Source organism: Momordica charantia, assembly GCF_013281855.1.
Source record: "Momordica charantia cultivar OHB3-1 chromosome 5 unlocalized genomic scaffold, Mcharantia_2.0 BLBB01000005.1, whole genome shotgun sequence".
NCBI lineage: Eukaryota > Viridiplantae > Streptophyta > Magnoliopsida > Cucurbitales > Cucurbitaceae > Momordica > Momordica charantia.
Window position 1 is genome coordinate 15,076,233 of NW_028275163.1, and position 17,245 is coordinate 15,093,477.

The 17,245-nt window shown below is 38.9% G+C and overlaps 1 protein-coding gene across 3 annotated transcripts in view; it reads right to left on the reverse strand.

Moving 5' to 3' along the window:
* Positions 1–10,784, reverse strand: part of LOC111021337 (uncharacterized) — a 47,368-nt gene extending 36,584 nt beyond the window's left edge. Inside the window, exons 1-6 of one of the 3 annotated variants that reach the window (XM_022298258.2) lie at positions 10,552–10,782; positions 9,463–9,674; positions 8,603–8,777; positions 8,180–8,359; positions 7,912–7,992; positions 7,658–7,821 (exon numbers count right to left, since the gene is read on the reverse strand). In XM_022298258.2, coding sequence (XP_022153950.1) covers positions 7,658–7,821; positions 7,912–7,992; positions 8,180–8,359; positions 8,603–8,777; positions 9,463–9,641 — 779 coding nt within the window. In that variant the 5' untranslated portion in view covers positions 9,642–9,674; positions 10,552–10,782. Of the gene's footprint in view, positions 1–7,657; positions 7,822–7,911; positions 7,993–8,179; positions 8,360–8,602; positions 8,778–9,462; positions 9,675–10,551 lie in introns of all 3 variants that reach the window. The other 2 variants (XM_022298257.2, XM_088124036.1) reach the window with 2 other exon arrangements.
* Positions 10,785–17,245: the final 6,461 nt, after the last annotated feature.

Below are 17,245 nucleotides of genomic sequence, written 5' to 3' on the forward strand. Positions count from 1 at the left end.
TTGAGTATTTATTATTATGTATATGAACATATATATATTTATTTATTTATTATATATAGTGCGCTACGTACAAAAAAGCCCACACTTTTTTGCACCTCGTGCTTAAGCCTCGAAGGCTATTGCGCTTTAGTGCACCTCGAGTTTTTTAAAACGCGGATCATCCCACAACCAAGCTTTCTTGTTGTCATCCCTAGGTGGATCTTCATTTTGTAATGATCCATATCAATGCTATGCATAAAATAATAAATGTTGATTTTCCATGTAGAGTAGTTGGATCCAATCAACTTATGTTCCGTGATCTTTGATATCATCAGAATCATTTCATACGTCACCATACATTTCTTTTGAGCCATTACTTCAATAATATGGACACAAACAAAAAATTGCACTGAAACAGATCTATCGATCTGGAAGAAGGAAAAAAAAACTGTGTGAATTGATCTAACTAAACCAAACCACTTTGAACCAAACCAACTTGAACCTAACCGGCTAAACCGAACCAACACTTTTTTTTTTAACAAGAAACAAACTTCTCATTGAATGAATGAAAATGTTCGACGATACAAACTCTCAAAAGAGTGAAATAAGCAAAATAAAGTAAAAGATAAAAAGATAACAATATAAACTCAAAAGTTAAGAGATAAACTAAAAGCTCCCCAATTAAAACAGATAAGGGAGGGAGAGTAATTTTCAAACAGAGATGACATGGAACACCACTGTGAGGCCTTAAATTTAGCCAAGCTAAACCGATCAAGCGGAGGTTTTGCGACGGTCCTTGAAGATTCCTTCTTTTACCAAAGCTCATAGTGCAAAGCTTTGACTGCATTTAACCACCACAAACGACTCTGTGGAGGCAGATTCGGTCCAAGGATTAGTTGGAGAACATTGTCCACTGCTATATTGTTGAAGACCCATGATAAATTGAAATCCTTGAATAACAAAAACAAGTAATGCAGGGCGTAAGGCTAGGAAGCACCGACACGCCAAAATGGGCTGGGTGTCGGTGTCGGACACCGAAACACCCCGACACGCGGCCGAGACGTGATTAAGGTGTCCGAAATTTTTGTTATTATTTTTAATTTTCGGACACGCGTCGGACATGCAGCCAATACGCGTCTGACACGAACGGGACACGCCAATGGGTCTTTTCTTTTCTTTTTCTTTTCTTGTTTTTTTAACAAGAAACGAACTTTTCATTGATAAATGAAAGGGAACAAAAATTGTTCAAAGATACAAACCCCCAAAGGGGTGAAATGAAGGGGATGAAGAAGGAAAAAAAATAAAAAAAAAAAGATACAAACAAACCAAACTTAATAAATGAAGCTTAAACATTACACAAAAAAGCCTCCCAATTAGAACAAATCATGCTAGGAGAATAATTTGCAAAGAGATTGGAGAGAGCACACCATTATGAGGCTTTGAACTTAGCTATACTGTAGCATTCGAAAGCTGAGCGGCTTTTCCCTTCGAAAGTCCTTTGATTCCGCTCAAACCATAACTCAGATATAAGCGCTTTAAGGCCGTTTACCCAAAGAATACTTGCTTTAGGCGAAAAGAAAGGACCAAATAGCAACTGAAAAATTGATGAAGATACTGACTTGTCCTTTACTCAAGCTAAATTGAACATATGAAAGAAAAGATCCCAACAAACTGATGCATAAGGACAAAAGAGAAACAAATGCGCTTGGTCTTCTCAAGTGGCAGCACACAAAACACATATAGAAGGTTAGAGGAGCATGTTAGCTTCTTTTGGAGAGTTTCGGAAGTATTTACTTTCTCATTAAGGAGAATCCATGTTAGAACATTCACCCTTTTTGGGCTGCACGAATTCCACAATCTTGAAACAAAATCCTTAGGCAGAGATGAAGGACCAACTCCAGGCTTACAGAGGGAGCTAACCGAAAAGGCTTCAGAAGAGTTTAAACTCCATTTCAACTGAACTTCATCATCACAAAGCTGAATCGGATTTAAACATGACAGTATTCTTCCAATTCTTCATCCTTTAGCATTCTCCTAACTTCAATTCTCCAAGAAGAAGAATGTGAGTCCCAAGCATCATGAACTGGTATAAAAGGAGAAGAAGAGCTCCGAAATAAGGATGGAAACCTATCCTTTAAGATAGAATCTCCCAGCCATAAATGGTGCTAAAATAGAACTCGTTTGTCATTCTTAACCCTGAAAAAGGTGAAGTTTGCCACCAACGACCACTGTTTTTTAATGCAAAACCATGGACTACGACGACTACCAATTTTTTTCCCATAAACATTCCTGTTAAAACGGTCAATACCATAAATGCTTGCCACAACTTGCCTCCAAAGAGCTGAAGTTTCTATACTAAACCGCCAGCCCCATTTGGCTAGCAAAGCATGATTTCTATGCAACAATCTCCCAATACCCAAACCACCTTCTTCCTTGCAACGAGAGACAAAATCCCACCTAACCAAGTGTTTCAATGTACACTTCTGACTATCTCCCAAAAAAATGATCTCAAACTTTGCTCAATCTGTTTGCTAATAAGAACTGGCATTTGAAATATTGATAAAAAGTACAATTTTTCTTGTTAAATCAAGTGTTTTTAAGAATTTGGACTTCGATATGGTTTTTTAATGAATTATTAGGCCCAAAGCCCATTAGGGTTATATAAAAGTAAACCTAGTTTTACTTCTCTCTTCCCCCGTCTTGGATTCACGCATGCAAGGTCAAAAGAAAAAAATTCTTCACCTCCTTCCCCACACTCAGGCCGATTCATCTTTCATTTTCTTCGTTTTTCTTCACTTCCTTCCCGCTATTCACACATGGGGGCTCAGGTTCCTCTTCCTTTTCTTTCGGATTTCTTCACGCTACAAGGTATGTTTCAACATTTAGGCATGTTTTAAGTATGAAAGAATCTCACTTAATTTCAACATTCTGTTTCTTCTAACATTCTGGTTTTTTTTTTTTTGAATCAATAACATTCTGTTTTTTATTTAATGCATGGATGTTATGGACCTATGGTATTTATGTTGATGTTTAAAGGTAAAAATAGTATAAATATTGATAATATGATAAAATATGCACACATATATATTTAAAACAAATTAACGTGTCCCCAACGTGTCGTGTCCTACTTTTTTGGAAATTGACGTGTCGCGTGTCCGTGTGCCTCTTAGGCGTAAGACATTGAAAAATATATGGAGCAAGTTCTCCCCGTTGTCTTGACAAAAAGTGCAGATTTGAGGGTTGTAAGCAGGGAGCAGAGAGCTTCCTTTGAAGAACATCAGCAGTATTTAACCTTCATTTTATGATAATCCAAACAAAAAGCTAACCTTCTTTGGACTCTTTGTTTTCCATTTGCCTTATATAAATCAGATGACATTAGAGGTGGAACAGAAGAGGATTTGCAGAGGGATGCCACTGAAAACAAACCAGAAGCCTCCCGAGACCAAAACCGGCCATCATCCATATTGTTTGGAATGTATGGATTTAAAACAGCCAATAATTCAATAAACTCCTCAGCTTCCTCATCTTTAAGCAATCTCCTGGTTTGGATTTTTCATGATGAAGTCGAAGAGTCCCAAAAATCAGCAATTGTGCCATTAGGTAATGAAGATACACGGAATAGATTTGGAAATCTATTCTTGAGGGAACCGTCATCAATCGATATGTGATGCCAGAAAAAAATTCTAGAGCCAGAACCCAATTTAAAGGTAGAGAAATGCTGCACCTTCTTCCAATGGCGGGAGATGTTGATCCAAGGACATCTTGCACACCTGTTCTGTTTCTCCTCTGTAAACCAGCCAAGGTTACTCAAACCATAAAGACTTTCCACCATTTGATGCCATAAAGCTGTCAAAGCGTCACCCCCATTTAGCAAGGAGGGCACTATTCTTGGCGAATAGTCCACCCACTCCCAAACCTCCATCCTCCAAATGCTTGGATGTGGTGTCCAGTGAAGCAACTTGTGATTATCACCACTATTCCATAGGAAGTTCCTCAGCTTAGCCTTTTTTCAATCTGTTTTCTAACCCAGATGGCAGCTGAAATAAAGAGAGACAATAAATGGGAATGTCAGATAAAACAGACTTGCATGAAGTTAATCTCCCTCCTCTTGATAATTGAAATTTCTTCCATCGATCTAACTTCGTTCCAATTTTCTCAACTAAACCAGACTTTTTTGAAAACAAAAAACCCTAGCAGCCACGAAATTGGCTGGAAAATTAATCCCACTACAATAGCCAGCTACGAACAGTATGTCAGAAAATATGTGCACATCGGTGAACCCACAGGAAGCAGTGAAGAGTGAACAGCAACAGCGGTGGACGACTACGGTAGTGATGGACAACTGCGGCAGCAGACGAAAGATAATGAACTACGAACCACAAACAAAGGATAATAACGAACACAATCCACGAACAGAGCAGCATCGGCGGCAATGATGCCGAGAAAGGTCGGCGATGGTGATGGCAACGGTGGTCGGTGGCAGTGGTCACAACGAAAAAAAAAGGAAACCCAAAGGTTTCAACTTTCAAACTTCAAAATCCTAAGGTTCACAAAATCCTAATTTCTTAGGAAGAGAAGACCTAATGCTCTGATACCATGTAAAAGCTAAGGTGTGAGAGAATCGGATAATTCTATTATCATTACTGAAGAATACATATAGACAAACATACAAGGTTGACCTCAGAATGTAAAAGGATGATAAAGGACAAACTAATACAGAATATTATAATATTATAAAATATACTAATCTAAATACTCCAACAAACCTAAAATATTTGGTTGTACTTGCTTTGTTCGGGATGTTTGCCCCAAACTCACAAAATTGGACCCCAAGTCCTTGAAATACATTTTCCTTAGTTATTCTCGTGTCCAAAAAGGGTATTGATGTTATTGTCCATATCTCAATAGATATCTTGTATCCCCTGATGTTACGTTCTTTGAAGATACTTTGTTTTCATCATTTGTGATTAATAGTCAAGCGGAGCATCCAAAGGAAGATGATGACTTTCTTGTCTATTCTTATACTGAAGTGCCCTCTAGCAGTAATTCTCCATTTGTGCCTGGTCCTTCTCTCCAACCTATTACTCAGGTTTATACTCGGCGGCAACCTCATTCGGTCACATGCCCGAAACCAACAGCTTCTTCGTCATTGGATCCAAAAACAAGTAATAATCTTCTCGTCGCTCTTCTAAAAGGTTAACGCCAATGTACTTATCCTGTTTCTTCTTTTGTTTCATATAACCATTTGTCCTCCCCTAAATCTTCGTTTATTGCAACCCTTGAGTCTTTATATATTCCTAAAACTGTTCGTGAAGCTTTATCTCGTTCTAGTTGGCGTGCGGCTATGTTGGAGGAGATGACTGCCTTAGATGACAATGTACTTGGGATTTAGTTTCTCTTCCTGCAAGAAAGAAGTCTATCGATTGTAAATGAGTGTTTGCTATTAAAGTTAATCCTGATGGATCAGTTGCCCGATTGAAAGCATGTCTTGTTGATAAATGCTACGTACAGACTTGTGGAATTGATTGTTCTGATACTTTTCCTTGGTTGCTAAATTGACTTTTGTCAAGTTATTTATTTCGTTTGCATCCATCTACCGTAGACCCTTACTTCAGCTTGATATTAAAAATGCATTTCTGCAGGGTGATCTTCAAGAAGAAGTATATATGGAGCAACCACCGGATTTTGTTGCTCAATGGGAAAATGGAAAGGCATGTCGCCTTCATAAATCCTTGTATGGGTTAAAACAAAGTCCACGAGCATGGTTTGAAAAATTCAGTCAAGTGATTGAGGCTTTGGAATGAAGAAGAGTAAGTCAGATGATTCTGTCTTTCATAAACCATCTGAAACTGGTGTCATCTTACTAGTTGTATATGTTAATGATATTGTTATTACTGGTAATGATACATCAGGCATCCTATCTCTCAAAATTTTCTTCATAGTCAATTCCATGTTAAAGATTTGGGAATGTTAAAAGACTTCTTGGGGATTGAGGTTAGAAGCAAGAAGGAAATTCTTTTATCACAGAGAAAATATGTACTTGATTGTTAACTGAGACAAGTGATGCCTAATTTACAACTTGCAAAGGAAGGGGAGTTTCTAGAAGATCGTGAGAGGTACAGGAGGTTAGTAGTAAAGTTAAATTACCTTACAGTGACTAGGCCAAACAATGCATACCCAATAAGTATTATGAATCAGTATATGAGTTCTCCTACAGTTGACCACTGGGCCGCATTAGAACATATTCTATGTTAATTGAAGGGTTCTCTTGGACGTGGTTTATTATATAAAGATCATGGTCATTTTAATATTGAATGTTTTTCAGATGTCAATTGGTTGAATCTAAGGAAGATAGAAGATCAACCTCAAGATAATATGTATTTGTCGGAGGTAAACTTGTTTCTTAGGAGAGTAAGAAACAAAATGTGGTGTCATGTTCAAGTGTTGAATCAGAATATAGAATGGTGGCATAGTCAGTGTGTGAATTAGTATGGATATATCAACTTTTTACTGATTTGGGATTTGATATCACCATTCACCACTCCAACCAAAATGTGGCGTGACAATCAAGTAGCTCTCCATATTGCATCCAATGCTAGCAGACTCCTAATCAATTGAACATCATTGGCCATCTCCAAGCATCTTTCGGGGATCATCCTTTCACAAAAGACAAGGTGATCTTATGGTCCCTGATTACTAGGGCTTTCATTTGGTGTTTATGGAAGGAAAGGAACAATATAACTTTTAAAGATAGATACCAATCCTACTGTAACTTCTTGACTAGTGTCCTGGTTTCGGACCTCACCTGGTGTAAATGTCACTTTGTTTCTTTTTCTAGTTATACTTCAAATGATCTCTTGATGAATTGGAGGGCTATTTTGTAACCCATCATCATTGGTCCCCTCCCTTTTTGTATATTTCATATTATCAATGAAATATGTGTTCCTCATCAAAAAAATATTGCATCCAATCCAGTATTTCATGAACGGACTAAACACATTGAAGTCGACTGGCATTATTAACACGAGAAAATACAGTAAGGATTGGTATCTACATGATATGTGAAGACTAGAGAACAATTTACGAGATATCTTCACTGAAGCATTGAATGGAACATGAATAGATTATCTCTCTAATAAGTTGAACATGATTAACCTATATGCTCCAACTTGAGGGGAGTGTTAGAATACCTATTCTTTATATTATTATTGTAATAGTCTTTATTATTTTGTCCTTTATCGTTCTTTTACATTCTTTACTTAGGTCAACCTTGTATATTTGTCTATATATATTCTGTGAACGATAATGGATTTATCTGATTCTCTCAAACCGCCTCTACATATTTCAATATTATTTTAGTTATTCGGGTTCGATCATAACTATGCATCTTGCCTTACTAATTTCACATTCAATGTTTATTCGCTCTAAAGCTACTGCATGTGTTCTAAACCATGTATGGGAGGATCTAGTTTGAGAGGAGTAGCTTAAAAGGAAGCCAATTTTCTTAGTAGCTGTATTTATTTGGGTGCTAGCTTGTCTGGATACTAAGTCAAGCCAATGCAGCTAAATTTCCTTATTCTAAAAAACATTGGAGAAGTGTAACACTAGAAGATTGCAAAATCATGATCAAATATCTGATCCATTAAAAATACTCAGTTTTCTGATTTGAAGTACCTACCCACGAACTGGAAGGGCGTGTTTTCTTGCAGCAACAGCAACTTCATGGTAACGGCGTAGACTTTCTTCTATGCTGCAATTTATGTTTGACTTTGAGAAGGATTCGGAAGCTGAAGCAAAGATGGCAACTTCCTTTGCTCCAGCTGAAACAGCTGCTTCAAAACCCTAGACAAAAAGATCCAAAAACCTCATCAATTATCACAAAATTCTTTCCAGATTAGTCCTAACTTTTTATTACTCTTGAAGAATGCATACTTTAATATTTGGAGTTAACACAGGAAATCGAGCACCTTCAACATTTTTAATTCCCCCCATAACATCTTTTGCATCTGCTAACTGAGAAAAATATGAGGAAAATATGACAGGAGATTATAAGTATATGTACAAGAAACACAGACATGAAGGTAAAGCACATGAAAAGTGGAAGAGCAGCACCAGAAGAACGAACAATGATAGAAAGGAACTGTTTCAGGAACAGAAAATATACCCATCAACATGTTCATAGAATATCAAACCCAATTACCTGCGGTACCCATTTTGGAGAGACAAAACTCGTGGCTTCAACAATAGGCAACCCAGAAGAGACTAGCATCTTTATCAATTCAACCTTAACAGAAGTTGGTATAATGTGCTTTTCATTTTGTAGTCCGTCTCTTGGACCAACTTCAACAATCTTCACGAACTGTGGAATATTGCATAAATACTGGGAGAGCAGAAACAACAATTCATCAAACAACCCAATAATAGGCAATAACAATTACAATCGAAAACAACATTGCAAGAAGTTACAATTACAGATATTTAAAAAAAAATAAAGCTCATTTCAACTCTTTCGCGAATAACATAAAGAGACAAGGGTACAAATAAGAGAAGGATAGGGATCTTGACTGGAATAGGAACTCAAGAATAGAACAAAGGAAAAAAGTCATTCCAAAATTTGGAACACCTTTGTTGAGGTCATCGTGGACATTTGACAATTCGATAAATGCCAGGTGTCATGAATATTACTCGACTCTCTATATTTACATCTCGTACTAGGAACTACCCATTTTAGAATATCACTCTGGGACAATCTCCTGCTATTTTCTCTCAAAGGGGCTGCATCTCTTCCATCCTGTTGACTGGAAAGAAGAAATGCAGCGTTACATTCAAACCAAAGTATGAGACTTAAAATCATGAAATAGATACTAAAAATTCCACGGTTAATCTAAATGTATACGTCATTAGAAAAGTAATAATGGATAAAGTACAGTTTTAGATTTTAGTACACAAGTTACAGATCCCAATAAACCAAGTATATTGCATGATGCATATAAGGGAGCAAACTCCCCACAGAGCTTACAGAAGTCTGCCCTAATTTGTATAAATTGCAAAGGGACAGTAATTGTTAAATTCACCATGTGTAGGAAAACAAAGCGAAATTGACATTTTTCTAATTCTAATAACCCCTTCAACCATTTGCCTTTCCATTGAATATGTTGTTTCTTCTTAAACAACATATTCAATGGAAATGCAAATGTTGTTTCTTCCTAACCAGACCCAAAGTAAGGTTTCTATTGCATTTACCCAAGGAAAATCCTATAACACATTTCCATGAGTCATGATATTGCTGACAGTCGAGTAATTATATACAAAACAAAATCTTCAAAGCTATGGCCCATATTCACGTCACACCAAATCGACAAGCTATGGTTAATTCTACTTACTGTAGGATTTCCCATAGCTCATAAATCATAATCAGACTATATAATTGCAATCATATATACTGGGTCATGAGTTTTAGATGAATAAGTTTTTCGTCCATACCAGCAATCATCAACTTCTCGTTCTGTGCTATTCATCGGAAGTCTTTTGAAGAAGTTGACTCCCACATGCGAAGAAGTTGAAACAAGAAATCGGCCTGAAGTGTCCATGGTTGGATTATATGCATGGCAACAAGACAAACCTCGTCGAGTCAATTTAGCAGAGACCCTTGCAGCTTGCATTGCATTTCAGTAAACAATACTAACAATGAATATCTGGTAAGATTGTAAGAAAGCAAGAAAAAGGACGACGTCAAGATTACATAAAAAAAATTTCTTCTATAACCAACTAAGATTATATAGACATGTATACATGTATATATTTCATGTATTGGTTCAACATATAAATTTTGAACCATCAATGAACTGGTGTTCGTTCATTTCGTTTAATTCCAATCAAACTAGCATGAAAAATCAAACTGAAACGACTCCATCCTTATTTAAAATGCAAGTTCTACTTCAATAGTCACCAAGCTTACACAACATAATAAAATTGACTAAACTAATACCATTCCAATTCTTGATAAGCGTAAACCAGATTAACCTCTTCTTTAAGCATACTAAATTCAATCTCGTCTAAATGAAACAACATGCTTGCTTTTCAACTAATCCAAACTAATATGAATGTATATGCTCAACATAGCCAAACTAATTATGCATTTTACTATCATGAAAGTATGTGCTTCACATACTCAACAAATTATGCATTTTTCTTCACAAGGATTCAGGAAACTAAAACCCAAATCCATAATCCAACTTCAATATCAAAAATTCATAACTACACACATCATGAAAATACATCACACAGTATATTCACCAAACATATTCTCATCAGCGATTCCAACATGCTATATCAACTCCACGTTTATAAAACTGGCTTAAGTATCAATAATTTGCATCAATTACATACTTAACAAGCCATTCAAGTAAGGAACCACTTATCTTAATCCTTTAACGAAAACAAATTTCGACTGAAATGAAGTTTCTAAAATAAACAAAGACGAGGTTTTCATTGTTCAGAAGCTATTCAGGCCGAATTCTAAACAGAACCAATTAAATCAACGTTAACGAACTTGGTTAACTAAAGTTTTACCGCTTAAATTGCTTCGGTTTGTGCTGGTTTATGACCGGAAGGAAGTTACCGCTGCATATCTGGCTGCCGTGGGTCGGGGTTACGCCGCCGCAGAAAGATCCGTCGGCGTGAGTGTGATCGGTCGGGGATCGTACCGCCGGGAGGACGAAGATCACGAGGGAGATACCGAAGGTCGTGAGGGTGCTGGGTTGGTCGCTCGAGCTCGCGTCGGTTAATTTTTTTCTTCTTTTTTTGTTTTTGTATTTTGAGTACGAGAGAATATCGAGAAATTGACTCAGCTGACCTGAAAAATTTTTCTATTTTGCTCAAATAACTTAAATTATAAAAATTGACTCAACTGATCCAATTTTAACTTTTCTGACATTTTAGAGATTCTGTAATTATGGATATACCCCCAATTGAATTGAACTACAACAAATCTGGCACGGAATCACGTAGGTTGGTGTAATTAAAACCATGGGCGAGTTCCACTTGATTCATGGCCATGAATTTATTAAAGTACCACAAACTTAATAATTTCCCACCAAATTTTTGTACTATCATTTATTATATACCCACACATTCTCACCGATTGCAGAAAATAAAAATATTTTTCAGTCCGTATTGTCCAGAAGCACATCTTTCACGTGGTTCTGAAGAACTTCCATACATTTTCCAACATTTTTCACATCTTGAATCCATTAAAGGAAGTCAATTTTTCATCTCTGACACCTTGAACGAGGTTAGTTTTTTATTGGTTCATAATATTGTATTTGATTCGTCTAGAATATGATGTATTTAGTTGGAGTAAATGGAATTTCTGAATTTTTATCAGTATTTTTGTGGGTAAAAGAAGTTACGTAAGTCAATGATTCATGGTCGTGTTTATTCGTTTAATGGTCGTGGTCAATGGTTTTATGATTAACGGTCGTGGTTTTAGGTTGATTGCATACAGATAACCTTGATCGGCTCACTACCATGGTCCATTTTGTCGATTCGTGATCGGGGTGTTTAGGACGACGGTCGTGGTTGTGTGATTAATGGCCGTGGTAACATGTTATCTCGGTCGTGGTCCTTTATTGTTTGATTCATGGCCGTGATTACAAATTCCCTCGGCCGTGGTGTTTATCGTCTGATTAATGGTCGTGGTAGCATGTTCTTTCGTTGTGGTCCTTTATTGTTTGATTCATTGCCGTGGTTGCAAATTCCCTCGGTCGTGGTGCTTATCGTCTGTTTCATGGTCGTTGTGACATGTTCCTGGGGTCGTGGTCCTCTAATGTTCGATTATGTGCCCCCACTCGTGTTTGTGCTTTATATTATGGTCGTGTCTGAAACTAACACGATTGTGGTGACTTTGATTACTTATTACTTGTGTGTTATTATTATTCTCCATGCAGGCTGCGTCGACTATTTGTGATCTATGGTGGCAAGTGGAACGAGGCTGGTACGGTGTACGAAGGTGGCGTCATGGGTGGGGCTAGATGTTGATGAAACGATAACATATGCCAACCTAGTAAGTGTCTTGCACATGCTTACTAAAATTGATCCTGACCAATTTGATCTTATTGTACAGTGCGTATATAGATTTGATTTTCAGTACGAAGTCCCGAACTATCTAATATTTGATGACAACAGTTTGAGATTCTATTTGAACGGCCCTCCCGATCCGTCACAAGTAGCCTTGTACGTAACCGTCGTACCTAAAGCATCATATGGTAGTGGGAGCAGGAGAGGAAATAATTTTTTCGAAACCCATACATCGTCTTCATTCCCATACTACCCAGGGCAGAATGATCCATGTTTCGGTCGTTCTATTTCTGTTGACTCTCCTCTGGATGATGTCGATCTCCCCTCATTTGTCCGACAGATTACACCATTGGCCGATAACGTTATCCCATGTAACCTAGACGACGACAAATCTCCATATTATGGTCAACTGTATGAGAACGAGGTTGAGTACGAATTTCAGAGTGATGATGAGTATGATTATGACGAATATCGTACCGAGGATGGGGTTGAGGACGATGATGGGAATGAGTATGACAATGGGGAGGAGGATGAATATCATACCGAGGATGTACTTGACGAACATTATGAGAATGAAGGTCAACATGTTCAAGAGTCCCATACAGTTAGTGGGAATGCACCTTGTCAAATAGTTGAAGAAGTTTTTTCACGTCAGATGCAGAATATCATAACTGGCAATGAGTCTGACTACGTAGGTGAAATTGCTGTTAAGGGTATTTTTCGTTCGAAGGAAGAACTACGCTTCAAGCTGTCTGTGCTAGCTATGAAGTTGAATTTCGAATTTAAGGTTAAAAAATCGACGAAGACATTGTTCACTGTTGGATGTACCAAGCAAGGTTGCAAATGGGGTTTGCGTGCGAAGAGTATCCGAGGTGGTGACTCATTCATCATTTCGAAGTTTAATGATGTTCACAAGTGCAAACGTGAAGTACTGAACCATGACCACAGGTAAGCTCGGAGTTGGGTGGTTGGTCAGTTAGTGAAGTCCAATCTGGAGGATGTCAGCCATCAGTACAGACCTAAAGACATTATTAACGACATGCGAAAGAACTATAGGGTGAACATTAGATATGAAAAGGCATGGCGAACGAAGAATGTTGCCTTGAATCTGCTTATGGCGTCACCTAAGCATTCATATACTTTGTTACGCAAATATGGTGAAGCATAAAAGGCTGTTAATGTAGGCATTGTTTTTTAAGTGGAACTGGAGAAAGATAAATATTTTAAGTACGCGTTCATGGCTCTAGGTTGCTGTATTAGAGGGTTCTCCAGTTGTATCCACCCAGTACTGGTGATAGATGGTGCACATCTCAAGGGTAAATATAGAGGTGTTATTCTTATTGCTTCTTCTGTTGATGGCAACAATCAAATATATCCTCTTACCTTTGGACTTGTCGATGAAGAGAGTGATCAATCCTGGACTTGGTTTCTGAACATGGTCAAGATGTGTATTGGAAAGGTCGATGGGTTATTATTCGTATCTGATCGACATGTGTGCATTACAAAATCTGTTAGGCAGATCTTTCCATAAGCGGCTCATGGAATATGCATGCAACACTTGTCTACGAACCTGAAGGACAAGTTCAAGGACGATGCCTTGCAAGAAATGTTCATATTAGCGGCAGAGGCTTGCCGGAAATTAGAGTTCAGATACTATTTCTCCCAACTAGCAGGATTTCCAGAGGTCCAGCGATACTTGGAAGGAATTGGTTTTGAAAAATGGACTCGTGCATTTCAATCGGGTTTGAGGTATGACCAAATGACATCTAATATTGTGGAGTCTATGAATGCAGTCCTTATCCATGCACGTTCTCTGCCAGTCACTTCTGGAACATGCTCGTGCACTCTTACAACGCTGGTTTTACGAGAGGCGAACATACGCATCCAATTGCGAAACCATTTTCACTGACTACGGTGAGAATAAGATGCGTATTGCAGAGAACTTCTCTCATACTCACTCCATCACACCCATTGACCATCACGAGTTAGACGTTAGCGATGGACTAAAAAGGTTGCATGTGAATTTAAATGCAAGGACCTGTGGATGTAAAGAGTTTGACTACTTTCAGCTTCCTTGCTCCCACGCTATTGCAGATGCCACCTATCGGAACGTGAACAGGTACACACTATGCTCACCTGCATATACTCTTCAAACTCTCATTAACGCATATGTCGAACCTGTTTACCCTTTCGGCGATGAGGAGAATTGGATATTACCTGATGACTTCGTCGACCGTATAGTGGAGCCGTCGAGATATGTTTCGCGCGTTGGTCGACGTCAAACTGTACGAATTCCATCTGCTGGGGAGACCCGCCAAGTCCACAAATGCGGTCGGTGTGGCAACATGGGTCATAATAAAAAACATGCCGCCAACCACTTAGAACTATAGATTGAGACATGTAAAACATTAACTGAACTATTAACCAATTTTGGCAAATGTTGTACTCTTATCTATTATTCAACAGATCCAACTGATATATTTTTCATTACTCAGCAGACTAAATCGGTTGAAATTTTTGGAAACACGCTCATACGTTATGACGAATAACAAATGTTGTACTCTTTTCTGGACAATTAACGACTGTGAGTTTATTGATCACGACCGTGGTTATGGTTCAGATAAACGACTAATTTCAAAACCACGACCTTCAATTTCTGAACCACGCACATTAATTCTCAACACCACGACCTTTAATTTCAAAACCACGGCCTTCAATTTCTGAACCACGTATATGAATTCCCAACACCACGACCTTTAATTTATGAACCACGACCTTTAATTTCGAAACCACGGCCATGAATTCTCGAAAAAGGCCATGAATTATCTCAACCACGGCCTTCAATTCTATCCAACACGGCCGTGAATTTCCTCATCACCGCCTTGAATTATTGACACCATGTCCGTGAATTATGAATATTTCGGCCGTGGATCTTGCATTTTTTGAATAACTTTTTACTCAAGTTGTTTGTCATCACCTGTGCCTGTTTTTATCTTAACAGTTCCAAATCCAGTATATGAACAGCATTCACATATTTAAAAAATGCATTCAACTGTATACGATTCAAAGAATAACAACGTTGAAATATACAAAAATAGTATTTAACTATTACAAATGTACTATTCATACGATACATTTGTTCGCCCAAAGCTGAACGACAAATTGCCGCCGAAAGAATGACATCCTATACTATGTTAAGGTATCAAAGCTAGAGGCAGTCGCATCATACTCAAAAAATTTAACACAAAATATACCACAATCACCGCCGCCTTCCTATTGGGGTGCTGATACGACTCTACGGATGCGCCATGGTGTGAGTGGTATATTCGGCTTGTTTAGCTGAACACTGACCCTGCAGATTAGTGTCGGGATAATAGTTATCATCGGTTTCAGGACCTCTTCCAACTTAGAAAGTGGTGTCAAGGACATAAAGAAGTCCCACACGATGACCTCACCCTTGTCGAAGTCGATGCATATCATTACCCAGTGCACTCCACCGATATTGTACGGTAGATAAAAGACATCGACATCCATCCAGCGTTGCTCGTAGTCCGAGTGAGTACCATCGATGTAGTTGAGTAGAGTCTTCGCTCTTCCCTCCCAATCATAGTCTGTTGCAACCCTCGAAGCAATGACGCTATGAGATTGCATGCAGGCATAGACACCATCCATACATCTGAGGAAGTTTTGTAACAAGAATGACAATTGAATAAAAGGCGAATATATAGATTCAGGTTTCTGGTTTTTAAAGCTTACCGCAAGTACTTGATCCCCGGTGGTGAACTTGTGACGACATAAGTCTGGTCATAGTTCGAGCTTCTTACGCACGAACATGACCAACGAATCGACTACCTGTAAAGACGAACAACAACGTAATGAAGGTACGAACATCAATATACCCAAATTCAGACATGGAAAGCAGTCGTACCTCACACGAACACCATTTGTTTGGAGTTAGAATATCCCGAAACCATTGCTTGCCTAGTTTTGCGTAGCATGTCTTCCATGTTGCTCGCGGATTACTGGCATCATCCAACCACTTTTGAAATTTGGAGTCTTGTTCCTTCGGGATCTCGGCGACGGGATTGTAAACCATGACCTTCTTTCGTTTACCTCCAACTTTAACTTCGAAGGACCCACGAAGCTTCCATGGTGTTTTCCTCTTTCGTTCCCCCGGACGAGGTGGAGGGGGATCAAATGGCTGTGATAGAATGCGCACGTCATCTGTATGACCGTATGCCACGTCGGATGAGGTCTCTGGGGGTTGTGACTGGACGTCGAGGATCTCATCCGATTCGGTGTCCGAAAAGTCATCGAAGACTTGGTCCTGTAAAACAATATAGTCACTAAGTCAACCTGTAGTTACTAAGTGAAATACAAAGGAACGCTAAAATTCGTACATACCTCGGGTGTCTGTGGGACTGGTACTCCTGCGGATTTTTGATAGCTGGTAGCGCCAAACAAGGTACTTCCTCGGGTGTCGGTAGGACTATTTCCGAAACGTTGGAATGTTTCGTTTCCACCATTTCCCTTTCTTTCGAAGTCCCAACAACGTCATGAGACACTTCCGTAGCCTCCAGTGCATTCACCACATCTCCAACCTTACCTCCTCGGTCGGTAGGGTCTGCTTCCATTGCTTTGTTGTCTTGGTCAGCCCCATTTCGATCGTCACGTTTTTCATCCTTATCCTTCGTCGGACTCTTGCTACCACCAACTGATCCTGCAGAATCTCCATCGCTGGTGTCATCTCCATGTCCAGCCTTGTTCTTTCGAAGAACCGAAGTATCGACTCGTATTCCCTGTATGCAAGCATAATGTCAGAGCACATACCATATAGATGGACTAGAAAGCATTAATGGAGTACGCACCTTAACTAGCCGACGCAAGAACTTCTGAATGCTCTTCAAATCACCTTCCATGCCAGCGACGCGATCGTCCATAGAAGTGACTACCTGTTCCATATTCGCAAGTCGCGTATCCATGGCCGCCACCTGCTCAGTCAAGATCCTCAAGCCAGACTTACATTTGCAGCGATGCTTCTTGGCACTCTTCGTCTTCCTCTTACCTCTCACATCTGTATCCATGGTCGAGACATCAAGATCGGCATGGGTGGTGTCGTGCTGCGCATCACGACCTTCCATTTCATACTGCACTTGCTCGCTTGCCTGTTCCTCGTCACCTAAGTCGT